The sequence below is a fragment of the Syngnathoides biaculeatus genome, chromosome 6, assembly GCF_019802595.1.
Source record: "Syngnathoides biaculeatus isolate LvHL_M chromosome 6, ASM1980259v1, whole genome shotgun sequence".
NCBI classification, from domain to species: domain Eukaryota; kingdom Metazoa; phylum Chordata; class Actinopteri; order Syngnathiformes; family Syngnathidae; genus Syngnathoides; species Syngnathoides biaculeatus.
The window spans coordinates 9,113,579-9,138,775 of NC_084645.1; the positions used below are offsets into that span (position 1 = coordinate 9,113,579).

General features: G+C 40.7%; 1 protein-coding gene across 4 annotated transcripts in view; it reads right to left on the reverse strand.

Annotated features, from left to right (window-relative positions):
* spon1b (spondin 1b) overlaps positions 1-25,197 on the reverse strand; it is a 117,802-nt gene that overhangs the window by 18,990 nt on the left and 73,615 nt on the right. For all 4 annotated transcript variants that reach the window (XM_061822261.1, XM_061822259.1, XM_061822260.1 and 1 more), the window contains 2 exons: positions 4,265-4,329; positions 338-539 (listed from right to left, as the gene is read on the reverse strand). In XM_061822261.1, the coding sequence (XP_061678245.1) occupies positions 338-539; positions 4,265-4,329 (267 nt within the window). The remainder of the gene's footprint in view (positions 1-337; positions 540-4,264; positions 4,330-25,197) is intronic.

A 25,197-nucleotide genomic window follows, 5' to 3' on the forward strand; every position in this document is an offset into this window, starting at 1 on the left:
GAGTGCCAGGAAAAAATCCACACTAGCACAAGTGGGGCCGGGATTTGAACCCTAGTCCTCAGAACTGTGAGGCCAAGGCTCTAAACTGTGCCGCTCATTTATCAGTTGAAAAATAAATATATTGTCTTAGTAGTGTATTCAATTAAATATAGGTTGAACATGATCTGCAAATCAATGTATTCAGTTTTTATTTGTTTAACACAATGTCCTGACTTCATTGGAATTGGGGTTATACAAGTTTCCATTTGGCTCCTGTGTGGTTTGGTACCACAACATAAACATAAAGCAATGAAGCAGTAAACCAAAGGCACATTAAATTTTAATTAAATCAATTTACTTCATATGTGACACCCCCATCAGTGCCGGCATCCCAGGGAATAAGGTCTGTCACCAGCCGCTGGATCCAGCCACACTCCTTAGTACATAGGTCCTCCCCTGACAGCCCCACATTCCAGTCAGGACTTGGCCCGAGCATGGTCAGGAAGGACATCAAGTGGCGGGTTTGGTCGACAGAGAACTCAGCGGATGGAGCAGCTCGTCTAGTGAAGAATGAGGAGAAAATATAAAAGACAAGAGAGACAGGACTAAAAGTGTTACTTCTACCCATAAATTTTTTACACCCATTGATAAGAAATCTTGACAATGAAATCATGCCCAGCTGAAAGGCGACGCTCACAAGTCCAGGTGACATTGACAATGGATTGATTTAATCATAATTGAGAATTGTAAATTTTGAGGAGAGTGGCATGGGTGGCGCAGAGAATTGTAGACTGGGGTTGTGCTGCAAATTATAAACCATGAGGGAGTGGCTGAAACCACACATACCCCAGTTATGAAGGCGCAGACCTTAGTTTGAAAACCATTGCTTTTCTCTGTTCTCAAGGTGGTTGTTGACATTTAAGAACCATCCCATGTCTTGACTTAATTTGTACAGTGTACTTATGTTAAAATTTTCCACTGACTGGAGTTCATAATAATAATGAGTTTTCCTCAAGCAATCTTAAAATAGGCCTGAAATTTTCAAATAAAAAAATAAAATAAAACATAGATACTATACACTCTAAATTTTCCCGAGGTGTGATTGTGAGTGCTGCTGTTTGTCTCTATGTGCCCTGTGGTTGGCTGACAACCAGTTCAGGGTGTACCCTGCCTCCTGCCCGATGACAGCTGGGATAGGCTCCAGGACTCCCGCGATCCTTGTGAGGAAAAGCGGCTAAGAAAATAGATGGATGGATGGATGAATACTATACTTCAATTATTACACTTAATTTTTAATTCAACTTAATTAGACTCTTAATTTATACATGTCCTTTCACCGATAATTACCTACAGTGCCGTGAAAAAGTGTACGCCTCCTTCCTGATTTTTTTTTTTTGCACAACTATGACACACAAAGGTTGCAAATCATCAAATCAACTTTAATATCACTCAGAGACAACCCAATTAAATACAAAATGCAGTTTTCAATTGGCAATTCAATTTATTAGGACAACAAAAATCTAAACCTTTCTGACCCTCTGTGAAAAAGTAGTTGCCGCCTGAACTAAGAGTGGGTTGTGCCACCCTTGGCAGCAATAACTGAAATTGAGCGTTGGCAATAACTGGTGATGAGTCATTCACATCGTCTGGAAGAATTGTTCTTTGTAGAATTGTTTCAACTCCACCATATTGGAGGGTTTTCGAACGTGAACTGCCAGTTTAAGGTCACACCACAGCTTCTCAATTGGATTTAAATCCAGACTTTGAGTTGGCAAATCCAAAACCTGAATTTCGTTTTTTTGATCCATTCAGAGGTGGACTTGATGGTGTGTTTCAAATCGTTGTCCTGCTGCATGATTCAAGAGCGCTTGACTTTGAAGGCACGAAGTGATGGCCGGACATTCTCCTTCAGGATTTTCTGATACACAGCAGAATTCATTGTTCTATCAATCACAACAAGTTGTTCTGTTCCTGAGGCAGCAAAGCAGCCCACAGACTATCACACTGCCACCACCATGCTTCACTGTTAGCATAATGTTCTTTTTATCAAATGTTGTGCCATTTTTACGGCAGATGTAACACACTGCACACCTTCCAAAAAGTTCAATTTTTGACCCGTCAGTCCACAGAATGTTTCTCCAAACATCTAGACGATCCTCCAGATGCAACATTGGCAAACATGAAATGAGCCTTGGTATTTGCTGACAGGAGGGGTTTTTACCTGGGAACTGTCCCATGGATGTCATTTTTCTCCAGTGTCTTTCTTATTGTAGTTAAAGGGCTACTGTTATGAAATGGATGATTTTTAGTATGTTATTAATGAAAAAAACGGCAGCCAATATGGGCCAATGCGTTTTTTTCACCACAAAACATGATTTTGACATATATAGTTTTTTGTAACTCCCGCCATGAAAACCCTCTCGAGGGATTTGTTTTTGAGAAGAAGCAGGAAGTGACGTAAAGGACAGAGGTGACCCCAAGTGGACTCGTTTGTTTCCATTAGTTTTACCTCCGGGAAGGTACCTCGTTGTTCCTTCGTGTTAGCCAAAATGGCGGCTCGTTGCATTGCTGGACATTGCTTGAACACTCGGGAGAATGGATTTACCCTTCATAAGTTTGCAAGAGACTCAGTTCGTCGTGAAAAATGGATTGCACGGGTGCAGAGAACGAGAGCTTCGTGGGTTCCAAATAACAGATAGGTGTGTATAAAGCTCCAAAAAAAAAAAAATAGTTTGGGGCGGACCATGTAATCGGTCTCTCTCATAACGTAGTAAAAGATCCGCGTACGAAATATGTCGATGTGCCCATCGGACAGCATTGGGCTGCTGCGTCGCTCTGCCAGCGAAGGCTGCGCTTCGGGCTCGCGGACGGCGGCGTCTCTGAAGAACCCAGCCAAGAATGCCTCACTCAGCCGTGTGTGTGCAGTAAAGCGCCCCGGCTCAACGGTGTTCTTCATTGCGTACTGCGGCGGCTATGAACAACCCCCTAAAGCGGCACGGCTCGGCTCCATTATATGCCATCATGGCGCGTAAAATCAGCCGCACCAGCTGAGGAGCCGCGTTTGGCGGTCATGGCTTCTGCGAAGGCTGCGCGTCGGGCTTTGCAGACAGGGGTGGCTCTGAATAACCCGGCCGAGAATGCCTCACTCAGCCGCGTGCGCGCAGTAAAGCGCCCCGGCTCGACCGTGTTGTTCATCGCGTGCTGTGGCGTCCATGAACAACCCCCTAAACCAGCACGGCTCGGCTCCGTCATAAGCCACACCGGCCGGCTGTGATAAGCCCCGATGGCTCATCTCTGCCGCGGAAGTGGATCGGACGGGGTTGCGGTCAGAAGGGACGCGTTTGTCTCCCATTGTTTGAGTGCATCGCGTGTTTTTATTGGCGAATGTCCTGGTGACATCACGGATAGAGGATGCAGCCAATATGGCGACCACTTGGATATTGTAGAATGACACTTCTGCAACTTTGTGCATGGATGACGCGCTCTCCGCTCACATTTATTTTTTCGTATAGACATTGAAGTGAATAATGTTATATGTATTTTTCATTACAATATCTTTTTTAGAATGTTTATAGGGATGACACTTGGGCTTTAAAAACACTGAACTTAACTGAGGCCAGGGAGGTCTGATGTTGTTTGAGGTTCATTTGTCACCTCCAGGATGAATCATCATCACACTCTTGAAAACTGCATTTCATATTTCCTTAGGTTGTCTCGGAGTGATATTACAATTGCTTTGTTGATTTGAAACCTTTATGTGCGAAATCCAACAAATCAGAAATCAGGAGGGCCAAATACTTTTTCAGGCTAGAGCCTATCCCAGCTATGTTAGGGCAGGAGGTGAGGTACACCCTGAGGTGGTTGCCAGCACAACGAAACAAAAAAAACATTCCTACTCACAATCAGACCTAAGGGCAATTAATGCATGTTTTTTTGGACAGGGGATGTGGGAGGAAACCGGAGTACCTGGAGAAAACCCACACAGGTATTGGGATCACATGTGAACTCCACACAGGCGGGACTGAGATTTGAACCCCATCCCTGAGAACTGAGAGACAGAAGCAATAACCAGTTGTTCCAGCGAGCCACCCCAATTTTAACCATTGATTGAAAACAGTTAATGTTACTTGAAAGAGCTATCATCTTACATTAATTTTTACTATTGTCTTTCCGTCAATCAGTTTAATCACCCACTTCTGCTAATTTCCTGCTAATTTATACAGTTATTCCAATGAACTCATAGGTGACTTTGTCACTGGTGAAGGTGACACTATGCAATACTTACAAGTTGAGCGGCTGCCACGCTGGCCACTGAGCTTTGGTTTTAATGACAGTCAGAACTTCATCACCCTAACCAGAAAGAACCAAAAAGAGAATTGAATTCAATGACAAATCAATGACAAATTCATTTAATGTTCCATTGGTTTAAGTGTTGAGAAAAACATTATTGTCATTGGATTTTGTTGTATATGTTTCACTGTAATATTTAGCATTCCAGTGATGAACTGCATTGTGCAAGACAGCACCCTGAAAGAAGAAAGAATCTGCTGTTCTGACAAACTCCACAGCATAAGAGGTAAAATCATGTCTCCAATTGAGCCAAACAGTGGTAGTAGAAGAACAACCATTTAAATGATGCATCATTACAACTGAATTATATAGTGCGATGAGAATAAAAACAAAAGTGTGTAATAGTAGCTGGTTGAACAGTTTAAGCATGTTTGAGCCAATACCCATCTTGTCAACAGACGAGCTTTGTGTCTCTCTGCGGGTTCACTGACCTCACATCACTCCAACCTCTCCACAATACACCGATGTACTCACAGATGCACACATCTAGACAGATATGCTTATGAATATGAAAGATTGGGGCAAAGACACACATGACATAAAGACTCATGTGTAAGTCAGAGGTATGAGTTCTTTTGCAAACCAAATTTGTGAGCAAAACAAAATTGCTAATTGTCCCTATCATGTGTAATGACCAGGTATATATATATATATATATATTATATATATATATATATATATATATATATAACGAGAGTATTTCACATCTTCTCAAAAGCAGCACCATAAAATCCATCTATTTTCTGAGCCGCTTATCCTCACAAGGCTCATTTGAGTGCTAAAGACTATACCAGCTATCTTCGGGATGGAGGCGGGGAATGCACTGATCTGGTCACCAACCAAATGCAGGGCACATAGAAACAAACAAGCATTCACAGTTACAATCATATCTAAGGGCAATTTAGTGTCCCCACTGTACTTGGGGACGTGGGAAGAAACCAGAGTGGCCGGAGAAAGAGACACAGAGAGAATATGCAAACTCCAAAATGGCGGACTGGGATTTGAATCCAGGTCTTCAGAACTGTGAGGTAAACGCACTAACCATATCCATGATTGTCTCGAGCCAGTGCAACACCAGCAACGTGATTGGTGGATCCTGGCGACCTGCACACCACTGAATGATACGGCTTGTTATCGGTCCAGTTTTTTTCCTCTGTATTGCAGTGATTTCTAACCTTAATGGACCCAAGGCACATACTTTATAGTTGAAAAATCCCACGGCACACCAACATAAGTAAATGTCACAAAAATAATTACTGTATGTAATTCCTGCCATCCAATGAAAGAGTATTTCTTTGTTCTGCTGTCACTGTGCCTCGTTGACATAAATATATGAATGATGTGTGTACAGCTACTAAAAAAACAATAGTTTGGGGTGGACCAAGTAATCGGTCTCTCATAACGTAACAAAAGATCCGCGTACGAAATATGTCGATGTGCCCGTCGGACGGCGTCGGGCTGCTGCGTCACTTTGCCAGCGAAGGCTGCGCTTTGGGCTCGTGGACGGCGGCGTTTCTGAAGAACCCACCCAAGAATGCCTCACTCAGCCGCATGCGTGCAGTAAAGCACACCGGCTTGACGGTGTTGTTCATCGCGTACTGTGGCGGCTATGAACAACCCCCTAAAGCAGCACGGTTCGGCTCCATTATATGCCACAATGGAGCTGAAAATCAGCCGCACCGGCCGAGGTGCCGTGTTTGGCGGTCACGGCTTCTGCGAAGGCTGCGCGTCGGGCTTTGCAGACAGGGGTGGCTCTGAAGAACACAGCCGAGAATTCCTCACTCAGCCGCGTGCGCACAGTAAAGCGCCCCGGCTCGACTGTGTTGTTTGTATTTCTTTGTTCTGTCTGTCACTGTGCCTCACTGACATAAATAGATGAAGATTATTACATTATTTATCTATCTATTATTATTTATTGGAAATTAAGGATTTTTTGAGCAATAATATAAAATTGGATAATTTCCCACAGCACACCTGAATAGATGAATAAAGATACATTATTTATTGGAAATTAATATTTTTTTGAGCAATTACTTAAATTGGATAATTTCCCACGACACACCTGAAGAGTGCTCATGGCACACTTGTTTGGGAATCACTGCTTTATCGGACCAACTAGTGTGACATCATTTTTTTCATTATCAGGCTGATGAATCAGTCTGATAAATATCGCACATCCTAAACAAAAACAATTTCCTTTTGATGAGAGGCATCCCAATAAAAGGCTGATTATATTATGCATCGTGTCCTATATAAGTACATATTGTCATAAAAGGCATTTTTTTGAGTAGTCAACAATGCTGAAAAGGGTCTTGAGTCTTGGAATTAAGGGAAAATACAGTAATGGAAAGCATTGTTCCAAATAATAACAACAAAAACATACAATTGAAGCCAGAAATTTACATACACTGCAAAAACATTTTATTTAATTTTGTTAAATGCGAAAACGAGAGAGAGAATTTCAATCTCCATCTTCCAAGCAACTTATCCTCACAAGGGTTACGTGAGTGTCAGGGCCTATACCAGCTAACAATGGGCAAAAGGCAGTCTACACCCTGAACTGGTCGCCAGTCAATCTCAGGGGAAATATCAACACCATCTATGAGTAAGAATCGATTCCACACTGCCTGCACCAAAGATAGGTTTGTGTTCCACAACAACATCAATGACTCTTTTTGAGAGAGAATTTATTTTCTATTTTAAAATTATTTTCTTTGAGGTTACAGGTTTACATACACAAAAAGTAACATGTCTTTAAAGACATGGGGAAGCTCAGATGAAGAGGTCATGGTTTGGAACCTACTGATAGGTTAACTGACAACATGTGAGTTAATTGAAAACACGCCTGGGGATCTATTTAAGACCAAACTTCAAACACTCTACTTCCTTGTTTAAAATCATGGGGAAATAAAAAAAAAAATCAGCCAGGAAAGAATTTTGAAGCTCCACATGTCGGGCTCATCCTTGGGTACAACTACTAGATTTTTGGAGGTGCCACATTCCTCTGTTAAAACAATTCTACACAAATCCAAACATCACGGGAATGTCCAGCCATCACACCGCTCAGGAAGAAGACGAGCTCTGTGTCCCAGAAAAAGGTACAAATCTACTGCAGAATAAAAGGTAAAGACGTTGTGAAGATGCTGGATGAAGCTGTAAAGAAAGTGTCATAATCCACTGTGCAAGTCCTGCAGCAACATGGGCTGAAAGGCCCTCTCGCTATGAATGAAGCCGACAGGAGCAAACAGTGCGTTTGAATGCAAAAGATAAAAAAAAGGAATGTGCCAGGATGCCAGCAGAGTACAGTCAGAAGCTTGTAGAAGGATATCATTTGACTCAAGTCACGCAATTCAAATGGAAGAAATGCCGCGCCATACTAAGATAATGTATGTAAGTTTTGACCATAGAAGGAAATAATGTAAAATTCTCTCTTTCACTATTGTGGCATTTAACAAAATTAAATAACTTTAGTGATCCTGACCGACCTGAAACAGGAGAGGTTTAGTTTGATTTTATTTCTGACAGTGTCACATAAAAATTAAACATGTGTTTTTGCACAGTGTTTGTAAACTTCTAGCTGCAAGTGTAAGTAGGCTGAAAATCTAATATGGTTGAGGCCCGTTGTATGTATAACAGCTGATTAGAAATATGGTTGTTGTTAATAGAAAAAAATGTCATAAAACAAAGACAGGCTTAGTCCTTCCTAAATCCCCTCGTTAGCCCCACACTTTCCTGTTGATTACTTGATTTTTTAGAATGGAATAATGGGAGACTCTTTGTACAGCTGCACGCTGAGGCACTCTTATCTTCCTCACTTTTGTCTTGTCAAGGGAAAATGAACTTGGGGACTTTACAGTTAAATCTGGACTACGGTAGAGATCTGTTACTGAGATACTACATCAAAGAAATCAAACACAGCCACCTACAACAGTATTGACACTTACTATTCTTCACAGGAAAATACAAATGACTGTATGTGAAGGTGTCAGGCAATGTGATGAAATTTGACATCTGTCTGTGAGAAATACATTAAAAGGGATGCTGGCAGTGCCTTGGTCAAGGTCACCTTGACAGAACCCATGCCCTCTGACTCTCAATTTCAAGACTGAGCGAATGCCACCCTAGACATTAATACATGTGACAAAATGTTTTTGAAACTTTAATTATACTGTATAAGTAGTTTTGAAATGATATCAAATGTTTAATATTTGAACATGGTGTGAACGAGTATAGTCGGCTGCATACATTGGTGCACCACAGTAATTTTGGTGTGTTTATCTGTGGGTGTCATACATAATATAAGTACTGTGTAGTCTATTATGCTCATTTCAGGTGTAGTTGGTGATATATGTGGAAGTCACCCAAGGAAGTACTGTGACATACAATTGAAGAGTTTGTTTTCAAAACGAGACATAGGCATTTTTTTCAGATTTACGAAACTCGCGCCAAAATTATCCAGCTCCAAATGGATAATTTTGGCGCGAGTTTCGTAAATCTGAAAAAAATCCCTATGTCTCGTTTTGAAAACAAACTCTTCAATTATAGAAATATTGATCACTGATGACGAACAGCTCTATTCATGACAATAAGACTGCTTCAATTGACCCCTCCGTACAGGGCACTTAACCACGCCCCCTGAAGTGACGTCACGCCACGTGCGCTGACGTAAGACAAACAGTAAAAATGGCAAATACAATACAATACATTCTGAACTGAGACAGACTCCATGCTTTTGATTTCATTCAAATCAACGATATATGATAGATTCTAAATACAATACATTCTTAACTGAGAGAGACGCCATGATTCTGATTTCATTCAATCATGCACACGTAGCAATGTTATGCTAGCAGAGAACGTCTCATTCATTTATACGAGACGTGTATTAAAAATCAAATTTAGGGCATATCTTCGTGCAAACACAGTCTGGTTAAGCTTCGGTCGCGAGCCAGCAAGAAATCAATACGTTTGTGCAGTCCGATCATCGCTAAATATCGCTCAACAAAGAATAAGTGTGTCAATCGTTCACACGCAGCAGTGTTATGCTAGCGAAGAACTTCGAATTCATTTATACGAGACATGTATTGAAAATCAAATATAGGGCATACCTTTGTGCAAACATATGTGTTCCGGTTGATTTTAGATGGATTTAGTTGATGATGCGGTCTTCCACAAAGTTTGATCCATCGGAGGCATTTTTCGTACTGGGTCTTCGGTTTTGGAAAGGGTACGAATCGAACTCCACCAACTAGCCTTTCAGGATACCTGTCGTCACTATTACAAAGTCCGTGACTACACCTCTTAACCATATTTTTTGTTAAATAACCCAAATACGCGATAAAACTCTAACTAAACCTATACTGGACCATTCAATGTTGTCAGAGAAAATGGCGGGAGCAAAAACGGGCTTTGGTCTATGCAGATCTCTGGCCTCTGATTGGTCAGTGACGCGGATTGCGCAATATCCACGGAGGGGTCAATTAACAACTGCTTTTGGCCGTGGTAGAGGTGTTTCATTTCATGCGTTCATCAAGTAAATTATAGAACAGGTTCAAAGTCTTTACAATCCAACATTCTTTCTCATCTGTCACTCTTTCTTTTAGAAAGATTCGGCTAAGCATTTTTTGCACTTATCACTTTTGATATCGCTCTGTGTCAAATACAACAGGAGATGGTGCAATTAAAACAGTAATGTAGTCATTTTCTTTTGTGGAGCAATTGCATTGCTATCATACTTGATATATTTGTTAATTTAATATTAAAGTTTACTAACATGTCAAACACACACACACACACACACACACACACACACATATATACATATATATATATATATATATATATATATATATGTGTATACATACACCAAGGACCGTGAGTACTTAGTACTTACTTACTTACTTAAACCAATTTAAATTTGCTTATAGGCCCAGACCACCTTAGCTTAGCTGGGTAACAATGTGTAGCGTTTGAGATCAAACCGTGCTGTTGAAGAAGCATCGAACGTGTTTAACTTCATAAAGTGTACGACCTAAACAATGGGTACAACGAGGGACGTGAGGACTTGTAGGAAATTTAACAAGTCTTATGTTAGTACCCAAATAAGAGCCGTGTCGTTTGCGTGGAAGCTGCTCGGCCCAAGTTTAGCCTGGCGCGCTAACAACCTTACCTAATCGCTTACATCCACATATCCTTTGAATCATCATATCCATTATATTTTCACATTTGTCTACCTTATGTGCTGACTGTGTTTATTTGATAGCTTTTATCTGACTTGAACTTTAACATAGATTAAGTAGTATGTATGTTGTGTATCATATGTGCTGACTTTATTTAGGTATTTATGTAGGCTGGTCCCAAGCCCAGATAAATGCAGAGGGTTGTGGCAGGAAGAGCATCTGGCGTAAATCTGTGCCAAACATGTATGAGCGTTCATCAAATAACTTCCATAACATCCTGGGTGCTGAGGATGGAGCTGCCAGGCAAAAGAGCGAGAGGAAAACCAAAGCAAACGTTGATGGATGTTGTGAGGGAGGACATGAGGACAGTGGGTGTTAGAGAAGAAAATGCATGAGGCAGGCTTAGCTGGAAAAAGATAACACGCTTTGGCGACCCCTAATGGCACAAGCCAAAAGGAAAAGAAAAACTAACAGGTCATACACTGGGAAAGTTTCTGCTGTGTGTGACAGAAAATTAGTTTTAACCAGGAAAACATTGCAATCTATAAGTGTTAGAAGAGTGAGGACACGCCCCTTATTTTTTCTGGAGATTGAAACGATTTGGGCATCAACTGCTGGTATTCCCTGGAAATTTACAATTGCACCTCATAGCAAACTTAGAAAACAGTATTGTTTGTAAGGAAAGACAGTACATTTTAGGAGAGAAAGTGTTGGAACATAAATAGAATATAGTATGAATAACAATCATCCATCCATCCATGCATTTTCTTCGCCGCTTATCTTCACTAGGGTTGCGGGAGTGCTGGTTCCTAGCCAATCACAGGGCACATGGAGAGGGACAACAGCTGCACTCACAATCACACCTAGGGGCAATTTAGAGTGTCCAATTAATGTTGCATGTTTTGGGGATGTGGGAGGAAACCAGAGTGCCCGGAATTGAACCCTGGACCTCAGAACTGTGAGAGCAACGCTTCACAGCTGCCCCACCATGCTGTGAATAACAATCAGTTAAAAAAAAAAACAACAACAATAAAAACAAATAATAAATGATCAGTTTAAAAAAATCCTCTCTGCTATGATACCACCAAGCTTGTGTGACCCACTGAAAACACCAAACCCTTGTATTGTATTTTCCCGAGTATTTCACTCATTTTTTTTCAGTTATTCTTTTTTTGGAGGGGTTACCCCCTTTAATCTCTTTTTCAACAACTAAAATACATGCTTGAATAGGTTTAAGTCTGGAGATTTCCATAGCCAGTCAAAACCATCTACATCTCTCCCTTGTTGCTGGAAAATTGGAAGATGGAAGAAGGACAGAAGTGACATATCCCGTGCTTTGTTAAAACACCTCAGAAAAATGCGAGATGCAAAAAAATATTTGTCCCAACTCATTACTAAACACTGTAAAGTAGGCTAGCTACAATACATCCCAAATGCTGCCCTTCCCAGCTCTACACAATGACAGAAATACATCATACCAGTCCATGCTGCCCTTTGCTGGCTACATGTGAGTTTTAGAATACATTTTAAGATAATTCTGATTGTTTTCAAATCCTTGAACAGTTCACCATCTATATTTTGGAGCTGCTAATGCCATATGAACCTTACCATTACCTGAGGTTGTTGTTTGGGTCTTTACTTGTGGCCCCGAGAGCCTGTCTGGTCTCCAAAGACAACAGAGCCTCTGTGTTTGTGCTCCTTGGCATCTATTGATGTACTGTATCTGTCTTGCCACTTCAGCTAGGCATCAGGATCCTTTTAAATCTGTTCAAAATAGCTCCCTTTGAGGCTATGTTATTACTATGTTTCCGGCAGATGCCTTGTTTGACTTATACATAGTGTGGCATGTTGTTTTGCAATTTTTTTTCATCGTTATGTATAATGTGGTTAGCGGCTATGCACAGGTAGGATGTGACCAAGAGTTGAAAGAGAAATTCTGGAAGGAACTAGATGAAGTAGTTCTGAGCATCCCAGAAAGCGAGAGAGTTGTGATTGGTGCAGATTATAATGGACATATTGGGAAAGGAAACAGAGGCGATGAAGAAGTGATGGGTAAGTACGGCATCCAGGAAAGGAACTTTGAGGGACAGATGGTGGTGGACTTTACAAATAGGATGGAGATGGCTGTAGTGAACACTTATTTCCAGAAGAGGGAGGAACATATAGTGACCTACAAGAGGTAGAAGCACACAGGTGGATTATATTTTGTGCAGACGATGACATCTGAAGGAGATTACTGACTGTATAGTAGTGGTAGGGGAGAGTGTAGCTCAACAGCATAGGATGACTCTGGTGGTGGGTAGAAGATTAAGAAGACAAAGGTAGAGCAGAGAACCATGTGGTGGAAGCTGAGAAAGAAAGAATGTTGTGTGACCTTTCGGAAAGAGGTGAGACGGGCTCTCGATGGACAGCAAAAGCTCCCGGAAGACTGGACTACGACAGCCAAGGTAATCAGAGAGACAGGCAGGAGAGTACTTGGTGTGTCTTTTGGTATGAAATGGGAGAAGGAGACTTGGTGGTGGAACCCCAAAATACAGGGAGTCATACAAGGAAAACGATTAGCGAAGAAGAAGTGGGACACTGAGAGGACTGAGGAGAGGCGAAAGGAATACATTGAGATGCGACGTAGTGCAAAGGGAGAGGTGGTGAAGGCTAAACAAGAGGCATATGACATGTACACCAGGTTGGACACGAAAGAAGGAGAAAAGGATCTCTACAGGTTGGCCAGACAGAGGGATAGAGATGGGAAGGATGTGCAGCAGGTAAGGGTGATTAAGGATAGCGATGGAAATGTGTTGACTGGTGCCAGTAGTGTGCAAAATAGATGGAAAGAATACTTTGAGAAGTTGATGAATGAAGAAAATGAGAGAGAAGGAAGAGTACAAGAGGCAAGTGTGAAGGACCAGGAAGTGGGAATGATTAGTAAAGGGGAAGTCAGAAAGGCACTACAAAGGATGAAAAATGGAAAGGCAGTTGGTCCTGATGACATACCGGTAGAGGTATGGAAGCAATTTGGAGAGATGGCTGTGGAGTTTTTGACCAACTTATTCAACAGAATACTAGCGGGCGAAAAGATGCCTGAAGAATGGAGGAAAAGTGTTCTAGTTCCCATTTTTAAGAACAAAGGGGATGTTCAGAGCTGTGGGAACTATAGAGGAATAAAGTTGATGAGCCACACAATGAAGTTATGGGAAAGAGTAGTGGAAGCTAGATTCAGGACAGAAGTATCTGCGAGCAGCAGTATGGTTTCATGCCTAGAAAGAGTGCCACAGATGCGTGTGGTAATGAAGTGAAGAAACGGGTCCAAGCAGGTTGGAATAGCTAGCGGAAGGTGTCTGGTGCGTTATGTGACAGAAGAGTCTCTGCTAGGATGAAGGGCAAAGTCTACATAACAGTGGTGAGGCCGGCCAAGATGTACGGATTAGAGACGGTGGCACTGAAGAAACAACAGGAAGCAGAACTGGAGATAGCAGAAATGAAGATGTTGAGGTTCTCGCTTGGAGTGAGCAGGTTGGATAGGATTATAAATGAGCTCATTAGAGGGACAGCCAAAGTTAGATGTTTTGGAGACAAGATTCGAGAGAGCAGACTTCGATGGTTTGGACATGTTCAGAGGCGAGAGAGTGAGTATATTGGTGGAAGGGTGCTGAGGTTGGAGGTGCCAGGCAAAAGAATGAGAGGAAGACCAAAGAGAAGGTTTGTGGATGTGGTGAGGGAAGACATGACGGCAGTTGGGGTTAGAGAGGAAGGTGCAGAAGATAGGCCAAGATGGAAAAAGATGACACACTATGGCGACCCCTAACGGGACAAGCCGAAAGGAAAAGAAGAAGACGCACACATATATAGTGGACACCTCCTGGTTGACAATTCTCAATGAAACGTATGAAGGTAATAAAGTTTCATTTCTAGGAATGACAAAAAAAAACGTCGGTATAGAATGCTTAAGCAAGTTTTTTTTTATTCACTGTTTGCATTTTGATTTTGATGATGATTCGATCATTTAGTTTGTTTTTGTTGTAAATTAAATTTACTTTTTTGAGACTCTAGGACTCCTGCCTTGCCTCCCTGCTTCCCTGCACTTGGTTCCTCCATGTTTTGCCCTGCCTTCCTCGCCGTCACAATGTGAAACATGTGTTCCTTTACAAATCTTCTCATTGTAATTTAATGAATACATGTGGACTCCATTCAAGAAAATCCAACAGTTACATTCAACTGGAGTGTTATTGTGAATTAATTTTTTGTATCGCGGCACGGTGGAGCAGCTGGAAAAGCGTTGGCCTCACAGTTCTCACCTATGTTCAATCCCAGCCCTCTCTCTGTGGAGTTTGCATGTTCCCTCCGTGCCTGCGTGGGTTTTCTCTGGGCACTCCAGTTTCCTCCCACATCCCAAAAACATGAAACATTAATTGGCCACTCTAAATTACCCCTAGGTGAGTGTGAGTGTGGCTGTTTGTCTCTATGTGTCCTGTGATTGGGTGGCAACCAGTTCAGGGTGTACCCTGCCTCCTGCCTGTTGACAGCTGGGATAGGCTCCAGCACTCCCATGACCCTTGTGAGGATAAGCGGCTCAGAAAATGGATGAAATGGATGGATTATTTGTATATTATTTATAGTATACATTTTGTTTGTTTCTTTGTTGTTTTGTTAAAAGATACTGAGTATAGAGCACTTTGATTAGGAAAATGATCTGAAAACATTTCAAATCTGAAATATAATCGGAATCTTTCAGAATCTGGTGTAAATTTAAATAGAAACTATTTGATTACAGTTCATTTAATCATGCACTCATGCTTTTTTGTAAGAGCGCATAATTTTTAGGTCCTCTCCTGGATCAGTTTTTTTTTCCTATGACTTCTCTCTCTGATTTAAAATTTGATAGATAAGCCACAAGCAGATGCTTATATGTGAAAAATAACAACAAAAAAGGCACTGTTGAACAGTTTTAATGTGGTACTCACGAACATCTCTTGTAATGAAAAATGCAGGTGACGAAATGCCTGTAGAGATTGTGCACATGATGTCACTATATATGTCACTATAGATGTCGCTATATTATCGGTCAAACAAAGCTGCTCGGCAGTGCAGGAGTCGTTAAACCGGAGGAGATTTTTCACAATGCCCAAGACCTGTTGTGCTGTTGGTTGTCACAATAGGCGAGACAGTTCTTCAAAGAGATCATTCTATAGAATACCAGCTGAAAAGACCGGAAAAGATCAATGGATTTTGGCAATCAAACGAGATGGATGGTGCCCAACGAAATACACACGCCTATGTAGTAATCATTTCATTTCAGGTAGGAATTATTCTTTTCAATCTCAAATTATCAAGAAGTATTTATAACGCCAAGTTAACTCATTTCAGAACAATGTATATTTAAAAAGAATAATAAACTGTCTGTCACAGACAGGTTTACGGAGGTAAACATGTGGCAGCGATACACTTCCATGTACGGAAGAGACGACTCCCTGTCCTTAATTTTTTTTCCAATTACAGTTAATGAATGCAAGTTTAAGTAAAACTAGGGGTCATTTATTTAAATTTTGTTATTTTTATTGAAAAAATCTGAGTGGGTCCATCACTATGTGGGATTTATTCCTGATTGAGAACAGATCCAAGAAATTAAGTATTTGCATGTGTCCTGACTTTTATGCACTTTCGATCTCTTCTGTGTAAATCTTGACGATTTATTCACCAGATACATGTGTATATCCAGTTGTCCAAGACAAGTGGAAATTAATTAAGAGTCAAATTTCTTATTGGCAAAAACATCGACTTCGGCATTAAATATGGATCCGCTATCCCAAGTGTCTCTAATCTTTCCATGTACCTTCGTTTATTATCACCTTCTAAATGTTTAATCGTATCGGACAAAACTCTGGGTGTCGTGCTTTAAGACATATTTTTGTTTCGTCTCAACAGAATTAACTTTCAACAATGCTTTGTTTGACCGGCAATATGGTGACATAAACAAAAATCATGTGATTTTATGAAGTAGTAGGAAAATTCAAGATATGAAAGGAAAAACAAGGTGCTGGATTCACATCCCCCAAATTCCACTGAACATAAACATCCTGTATCTTGGTTTGTGTGGCACGATAGAGTTGCTCTCCCATTGGTCATCGCCGTAGCATCTTCCTGGCATCCAATTGTCTAGGAGGGACATCAATCTTTACGCATGATGCTTTGCGTTTACCTTGGACACTCGACTGTCACCGAATCAAGCGAGCACACTTTGGAAATGTAGAACTTTTCAAGAGAGTTTTATTTATGTTTATTCATCTTTATTCACAATGGGCCCCAAGAAACCTTAGTGGAATTAAGTGGTGTGCTTGCGTACATTTGTACGAATTTTTTCTCTCAGCTGTCAAACTGACAGCTCCTCCTCTGACCCCCATGATGCCTTTTGCTTGTCACTCACCATTCTCTACGCGTAGTCGCCCAATTCAAAAGGTAATAAACATTTTTATTATTCTTTACATTATGTATTTTAAATGCTTATTTTTGGCAATGTGGAGTGGGGCAGGGGGGGACTTGGAAGGGATGAGGCTATTTACATATAAAATGCTCTTCTGCTTACAAAAAATTCACGTTACAAAACACTTCCGGAATGGATTAATTTTGTAAGTAGAGATACCACTGTACCTAGAATTGGGTTTAAATGCCAGCAGCCATTTTGTGTCATCAGTAGATTATTAAATCATTGGATGGTCATCTGTCATCCTACCTCTATAGCTAGAGGTTCAGTTAAAATTAATCCACTATATCTTCTTGGTGCAGAAGCCATTCAGATCTATAGCCTTACTATACTATAATGGTTCCACTGGGGGCGGAACTTTGAGCTGCTCCCTTAGAGACACATGGTAATTAACTTGTCACAGACCTTCCTTGTGAGCTGAACACAGTGGAATGATGGACACAAACTATAACTGGCTTCTGAGTACCAAATGGAGAGAGATGGGGACATGTGTCAAGAAACTGTCATGCAGCAAATGTCACCTCATATATCAGCACTATGGTTGAGATGGGGAGGTGAAGTAAACTCAACAAACTATTAGTTATAAAAAGTTCAACCACTCTGAAAGGCTATGTGTATGTGTGTTGTTCTTGCTAGGTTTGACTTATCAGAGCATATACTCCCAAAGGTTAGGTTGAGGACAAGAAAAGAGTTCCTTCCTTCTTTTTGTCCACTGACTGAAATTCAGTAAATGTAACCTTGATTTGTGTCTAGGTGTGTGTATCTTCAAACAGACAGAATAGGCATGGGCAAAACAAAGGCACATATTATATATGGTAGGTCACAAAAGAAAGGCCTCACATTTTTGTATATTTTTATTATGTCTTTTAACTGGACTGGAGTAGTCAATTCCTCCAACCATACATTTTTGGTACCGTTTATCCTCATGAGGTTTGCAGGGGTGCTGGAGCCAATCCCAATTTACTTTGGGTGGGAGGTGGGGTGCAACCCTAAAGTTGTCACCAGGCATTTGCAGAGCACATATAGACAAACAACCATCCAGACTCACATTCACACTTACAGGCAATTTACAGTCTTCAATTAACCTACCATACATGTTTTGGGGATGGTGAAGGAAACTGGAGTACAAGGAGAAAGCCTATGCGGACAAGGGGATAATATGCAAAGTCTATACAGCAATGGCCACATTTGAACCTGGGTCCTTAGAACTTAGAGGGCAATGTCTTCACCTGTTGTCCACTCTGGCACCCTTAATGGAGTCTGTGTACAGCTCATAACAATGTAAATTAGTCACTTTAGAGTAATTTCACAGAAACCCATTTACAGTATGTCCAACCTGCTGGAAACAAGTGAGCAAATACTAAAGTGTTTGAAAATGAAATTGGGCCCAATTAACAATTTTTACATATGAGAGGCAGTAAAAAAAGTCATGACACTGTTTTAATTTAAGACACTAATTAATTGATTCATTTTTGTGAAATTTTACAATCTTTATATCATGGCTGGTCTCACCAGTGTGTTATAAACTTTGCCCTTAATACAAGCAGAAACTCTTCTGTCACAAAACACCTGAAAACTCCCTCCAACCATTCCAACCTGTTTGGACCTTTTCAACCTGCTTTCTAAATTTTCTTGGCACACTCACCATTGTTCTGGACTGCTGACCCCAAGTATTTTAAGTCCTCCACCCTTTCTATCTCTTCTCCTTGTAACCTCACTCTTCCCCCTCCACTTCTCTCATTTATGCACAGTATATTCAGGCTTACATCAACTAATATTCATTCATTTTCTTTCTAGTGCATTCATCACCCTTTCTAATTGTTCCTCCACGTGCTCCCTGCTTTGACTGCAGATCACGACGTCTTCTGCAAACATCATGGTCAATGGGGATTCCAATCTAACCTCATCTGTCAACCTATCCATCAGCACTCCAAACAGGAAGGCGATTAGGGCTCATCTACGATGCAGTCTCACCTCAACCATAAACTCCTCTCTCAAACCTACAGCACACTTCACTGTTCTTCTGCCCTAATACATATCCCGGACTATTCTAACAAACTTCTCTGCCACTCCAGACTTCCGCATGCAGTACCAGATCCTCTCTGGGTACTGTGTCCAAGGCTTTGTATAGATCTATAGAGACACAATGTAGCCCCTTTTGACCTGCTCTGTTCTTCTCAATCAACAAAACTCAAGGCAAAAACAGGGTTCGTTCACTATGTCAAGCTTCACATTTTGTGGCTTCATTCAGTGCTTTGAGGGTTTTTGATTAATAAAAACTAAATTAAAATATGCAGCCAGATCAGCATATTGTGGAAAGTCGCGTTGATACAAGGCACGTGATTGGTTCCCGGTGCGACATCGACCAACGAGAGCATGGGTGGGTTTATCCCGTGAACTGATTGGTTGAACATCATCGAACCCTCACCCAGCAACTTCCCTTTTCCCACCCATTTCCATGTTTTGAGCGTTGTTTCATCCACGCTGTTGACCGTCTCACATATGAACCGTATCTTAAGTGTTGTGTTGGTGATAACTTTTTTCAAGAGTTTGTGTTTTTGCAAAACTACTATGAAAATTTCAACAAACAAAAAAATACATTGCTCACCAAACCAAGCCAACTATAACTAAATTTTAAAGATCGCTTCCAACTTTGTTTAAATTTTTTTAACCGACAATGATATCCCTGCCTGTTTTTCTTGGTGTAAAACTGAATTATTACTTGCAGAATATCTTCAGCAATGCATGGTGACAACTGAATGATGCTCCCAAACAGTTTTAAGGTTAATGTTATGTTGCCTCCTATATTTAAAATACAGAATTGGCTATTTATGCACTGTATTGTCTGTGCATTCATCCTCGGTCAGGCTTGTACTTTCTACTTTGGCTTCAGACCAGACCTTTTTTTTTACTCAAAAAACAGAGAATCTCATCCACTTTCTTTTTCTTCTATTATTCACATACCCTGACATTCACTAAAGCAACATCACTTCTTTTTTTTTTTTTACTTTTACAATTATTATCAAGAGTAAACAGAAGCAGCATGTCTAACTCTCTTTGCTCTATGTTGCAAAGACCGTGTTCCTAACTAAAGCACTAGTGGTTTGTAATTATGAGTGTACCCCTTTAAAAGCCTGAGGGGGGGGAGGGGGAGTCAGGTAAACTAGCAGGAGACCATGTGCTTCCATGTTAAAAAACAAAAAAACAAAGCGTCAGTCTGTGGTTCACTGCTGGATCGGTTTTCATGCGTGTGGAGAATGTGTGACAAGTGCGCAGTTGCATTGGTTTGGAATTTTTTTAATGCAATTTAAAAAGATGGAATTCCGCCTATAGGTGAAAAATTTTCAATACAAATTCTATAGAAACCTATAGAATTCTATAGAATTTGTATAGAACAACTTGTTCTATAAAACCTTGGCTGTTACTTTCTATGGAATTTCTAGCGAACAAAATGTTTCTGTAGAAATTCTATAGGAAGGTTTGAAAAACACAAAGTGGCACATTGCTTGATCTCAAATTTCTATAGAATTTGTACAGAACAACTTGCTTTACAGAACTTCGGTTGTGACTTTCTATAGAATTTTGATCGAACAAAATGTTTCTGTAGAAATTCTATAGGAAGGTTTGAAGAACACAAAGTGGCACACTGCTTGATCTCAAATTTCTATAGAATTTGTACGGAACAACTTGCTTTACAGAACTTCGGTTGTCACTTTCTATAGAATTTTGATCCAACAAAATGTTTTAATGGAAATTCTGTAGAAAGTTTTGAAGAACAGAAAGTGGCAGAGTGCTTGATCTCAAATTTCTATAGTTTGTACAGAAAATTTCTGTAGAACAATTTTCAAGCAACATCAGTTAATACACATGCTGAAGTCACATAATAAAATGCATCAAGTATTTGTTACAATACATAAATACTGTCATGACTATGGAGATATCAAAATGGGGCAAATCCATCATGTAAGACAAGCCACTATTATAAAGCCTACATCTTGAAAAATCGGAAACCAGCTGTCAGTGTGTTGAAGAGGGCACTACGTTCACAAACCTTCAATTACTATCGACCAAATGGCCAAACAGACCAAGGAGAAGTCATCTGACCAAATCCAGATTTGAACCATTATTCATCAGTTTTAAAGATGTGGCTTGTGAAAACCACTCAATCAACTGGATTTCACAAGCCATTCCATCTTGAGTACCAACATGACCAACAAAAATAAACAGCTGACATGTTTTTTTCAAGTTCGAGTATTAAAGTTTGCAGAGGTACCCACACTTAACATTTCCAACTGTTCTCTGGGTGGTGCATGTTTCGGTGGCAGTGAGCTGTATGCTGATGCAGTTGACTGAAGGAGAAGATCTTCTTCGTTTATATATAAATGGAAAAATCATGTCTGACTAGATATGCTAGCACGCTGTAGCAGCCCGGCTAAATGACCAGTACCATGTTTTTTCATGTTTGCATACGCTCTATATTGTATCTGCTTCCATGGCTATTATTCCACTTCACTTTGTCATCAGTGTCATCCCTTCTGTTTTGGAGTCATAATAGAGAAAAAAGACAATTTATTTTATTATTCCTTAACCAAATACTTGCGGGATTTGTTGATGTCACCACATGATGATGTTGCTTTGACCTTACTTTCTTGGGCATAGTATTCCAGAATATTTTGACTGAACTCTAAATCATACCACTTGAAAACACATTGACTTCAAACATTGCATTCATAGAACTGGAATTTCAATTGAAACCCGGTTATGACTGTATAAATAGCTTTTTTTAGTCCAGTGAGCAGATGTTTTCTCTATCTATGAAAACGATTAAAGATTAAGCGTCAACGACATTAACATCATTTACTCGTAAAATTACATTTTAATCAGTCACTCATTGATCATCTCCGGTTTAAGATAAAACAAATCCGTACGATCCTAACAATGATTGTTAAATTTACTAGGTCAATGACAAGTGCAATCGATTCATAAGAGATGAAGCTGCTGTAAAGCGGAGCGATCACTTTGTCACCCTGTTACTCTGTAAGGTTACTCGACAAGGGCTGATAAGTGAGGGCATACCGGATTGGCTCTGCAAAACTAAAGGCACTTAGTACACCTAGGCGAATTCATCTCGACATCGACTTAAGAAGCTCCTGCCCTCCTGCACGCACGGCGTTAGAGTCGGCTGGAGTAAAGGGGTAGCTTAACCCTTTAACTGGAGAGTCGGTCAGGACATTTCTCCCGATTAGTCCTGCGGATAAGCGGAATCTGACAGTAATAAAAAAAAAAAAAAGTCAGAAAAAAATGATTACAAGTAAACATAGTCCAGCTATTGCGTCCAAGTCAAGAACCTGATAATCAAATATGACTTGGTGACTCATGAACTTAATTTTCTTATCACATAGAGGCCACTTCAGCAAATCAACGAATCCAGAAATTTGGTCAAACATGGTCAGAATGCCTCACATGAGGCATTTTGAAGACAAAAGTTAGAGAGCAGATTTGGATGATTAGGACACATTCAGAGGAGAGAGACTAAGTACATTAATAGAAGGAGGATGAGGAGTGAGGTGCCAGGCAATAGAACGAGAGGAAGACCAAAGAGAAAGGTGAGAGATTTAGTGAGTGAAGACAGTAGGTACTGTAAACATAGGAGGGTGAAATATGGCCTTCATGAAAACAAGTTCAACATCCCTGCCCCTATTCTAAATTGCTGATTAGAATTTAGACATTGAATTATCTTTTTGAATCTGATTCTTCTTTTCCTTTCGGCTTGTCCTGATTAGGGGTTGCCACAGGGTGTCATCTTTTTCAGTCTCGTGCAATTTCCTCTCTAACACCCACAGTCTTTGTGTCCTCCCTCACAACATCCATCAACCTTTACTTTGGTCTTCCTCTCGCTCTTTTGCCTGGCAGTTCCATCATTAGTACCCTTCTACCAATATATTCACTCTCTCGCCTCTGGACATATCCAAACCATCGAAGTCTGCTCTCTCTAACCTTGTCTCCGAAATATCAAACTTTGGCTGTCCATCCAATGAGCTCATTTTCTAATCCTGTCCAACCTGGTTTAAAAAAATCCTACATTGTGATTTCTGGATTTTTTTTTTTTAGATGATCTCTTTCTCAGTGGACATGCACCTACGAGCAAAATTTGTAAATTTGTAAATTCCACGATTTGTAAGTGGGAGAACTTACAATGTAGCAGACTGTTCAAATACATATTTTCTTCACTGTACTTAGCACACTACTGGCACCAGTCAACATATTTCCATTGCTATCCTTAATCACCTTTCCTTGCTTCACATCCTTCCCATCTCTATCCCTTTGTCTGCCCAATTTCTAGAGATCGTTTTCTCCTTCTTTCGTATCCAACCTGGTGTACATGTCGTCATATGTCAATGTATTCCTTACGCCTCTCCTCAGTCCGCTCCATGTTGCACTTATTCTTCGCTAATCCCTTTCTTTGGATGGCTTCCTGTATTTTGGGGTTCCACCACCAAGTTTCCTTCTCCACTTTCCTACTAAGAAGGCACCCCAAGTACTCTCCTACGTGCCTCTCTGAAAACTTTGGCAGTTGTATTCCAGTCTTCTGGGAGCTACCGCCAGCCACTCTCCCTTTTGTTTCAGATGCCTATCGCATTTCACAACTTCAAATCTTCACTTGAGCTCACTCCATGCTAGCATCGACCTGGAATGGACCTTTACGACTGGTGATCTTCAGCTACGCCCCCATCAGTGACAGTTGCCATATCCCACAATCTTCCAAAATGGCGACTGAACAGAACAGGATTGAAGTGGAATCTATATCGCATATTCCCGGTAACCTTGGGGTATGTTTTTTGCCAAATGCGCCAGACTTGTCCAAGAGGGTTCTACTGAGAAGTACCAACTATTTCATGCAAGGATATGTACACAGAATTAAGATTTTGGACGGAGCAGGATGCAATGTGAGAGTTATAGGAAAATGTTGGCGATCCATGCAAAAAAATTGGACGCCTCAAAAATTTTATATTGAAATCCAACAGGATAAAATAGTGGAATTTTACTGCGCATGTAAAGCAGGGTGTAGGAATAATTGTGATCATAATTATCATACATCTGCTAAAGAAATGCTTTGCTCTGCTATAGATAACGTGGCAGCCTCCTAGCAGGAGATAGCAAGAACAAAAACATCTAATCATCAGAAATGTTAAAACTGCTGCCTGTTAAAGAAATGATGACCACACATGTATTCAGCAATGTTCCACACATGCACACGCACGTGAACAAACATGTACACTTTGTTTCAAACTGTTTTCCTTGTCGTCTCCTTTTTGTAACATCCATGTAAATAAGGGGCGTCTTAAAACTAAATAAATAGAGGTGCTGAGGAGAGGATAATCAGAGAGTGCAGTGGTGAATTGTACGAGACAGTTCCTCTCCTCTCTCCTCGCGAGACTTGAACTGGTGTCTTTGCTTCCTTTTTTGTCCTGTTTAATGAATGTCTGATTGGTGAACCTGACACAGGGTGAGTACTTTTTACTTGGAAAGATCACGAGTAACATGATTGTAGTCTTTATAAGTGAGTAGGTGTATTCATTTTACCTGGTTCGTAATGGAACCCAGTGCTCTGTCTTAAAAGTCCGATGTGATACAAATGGGCAAATAAACATTTCTCTTGCATGACATCGGGCATTTACGTATCACTCACCTGACTCTTTGGCATGAAACATTACACACTTCATTCAGCAGGTCAGTGATACCCTGACAAAGTCAAAGTTGTTCTCCTGCATTGTATAAAGCACTGATAATATCCAATCATCCATTTTTTTGCCGCTTACCCTCACAAGGGTCACAGGAGTGCTGGAGCCTATCGCAGCAGTCATCGGGTAGGAGGCAGGGTACAAGCTGAGCTCGTTGCCAGCCAATCTCAGGGCACACAGAGACAAACAGCTCCACTCACAATCACATTTAGGGGCACTTTGGAGTGTCCAATTAATGTTGCATGTTTTACAGATGTGGGAGAAAACTGGAGTGCTTGGAGAAAACCCACGCAGGTACGGGGAGAACATGGAAACTCCACACAGGGAGGGCCGGGAATGAACCCGGGTCCTCAGAACTGAAAGACCAACTCTTTCCAGCTGCACCACCAAGCCGCCAACTAAAAATTGTAATCATGGCAATTTTGAAAATCAATTGTAATTTAACACTACTGTTTCTTCCACTAATGTATTG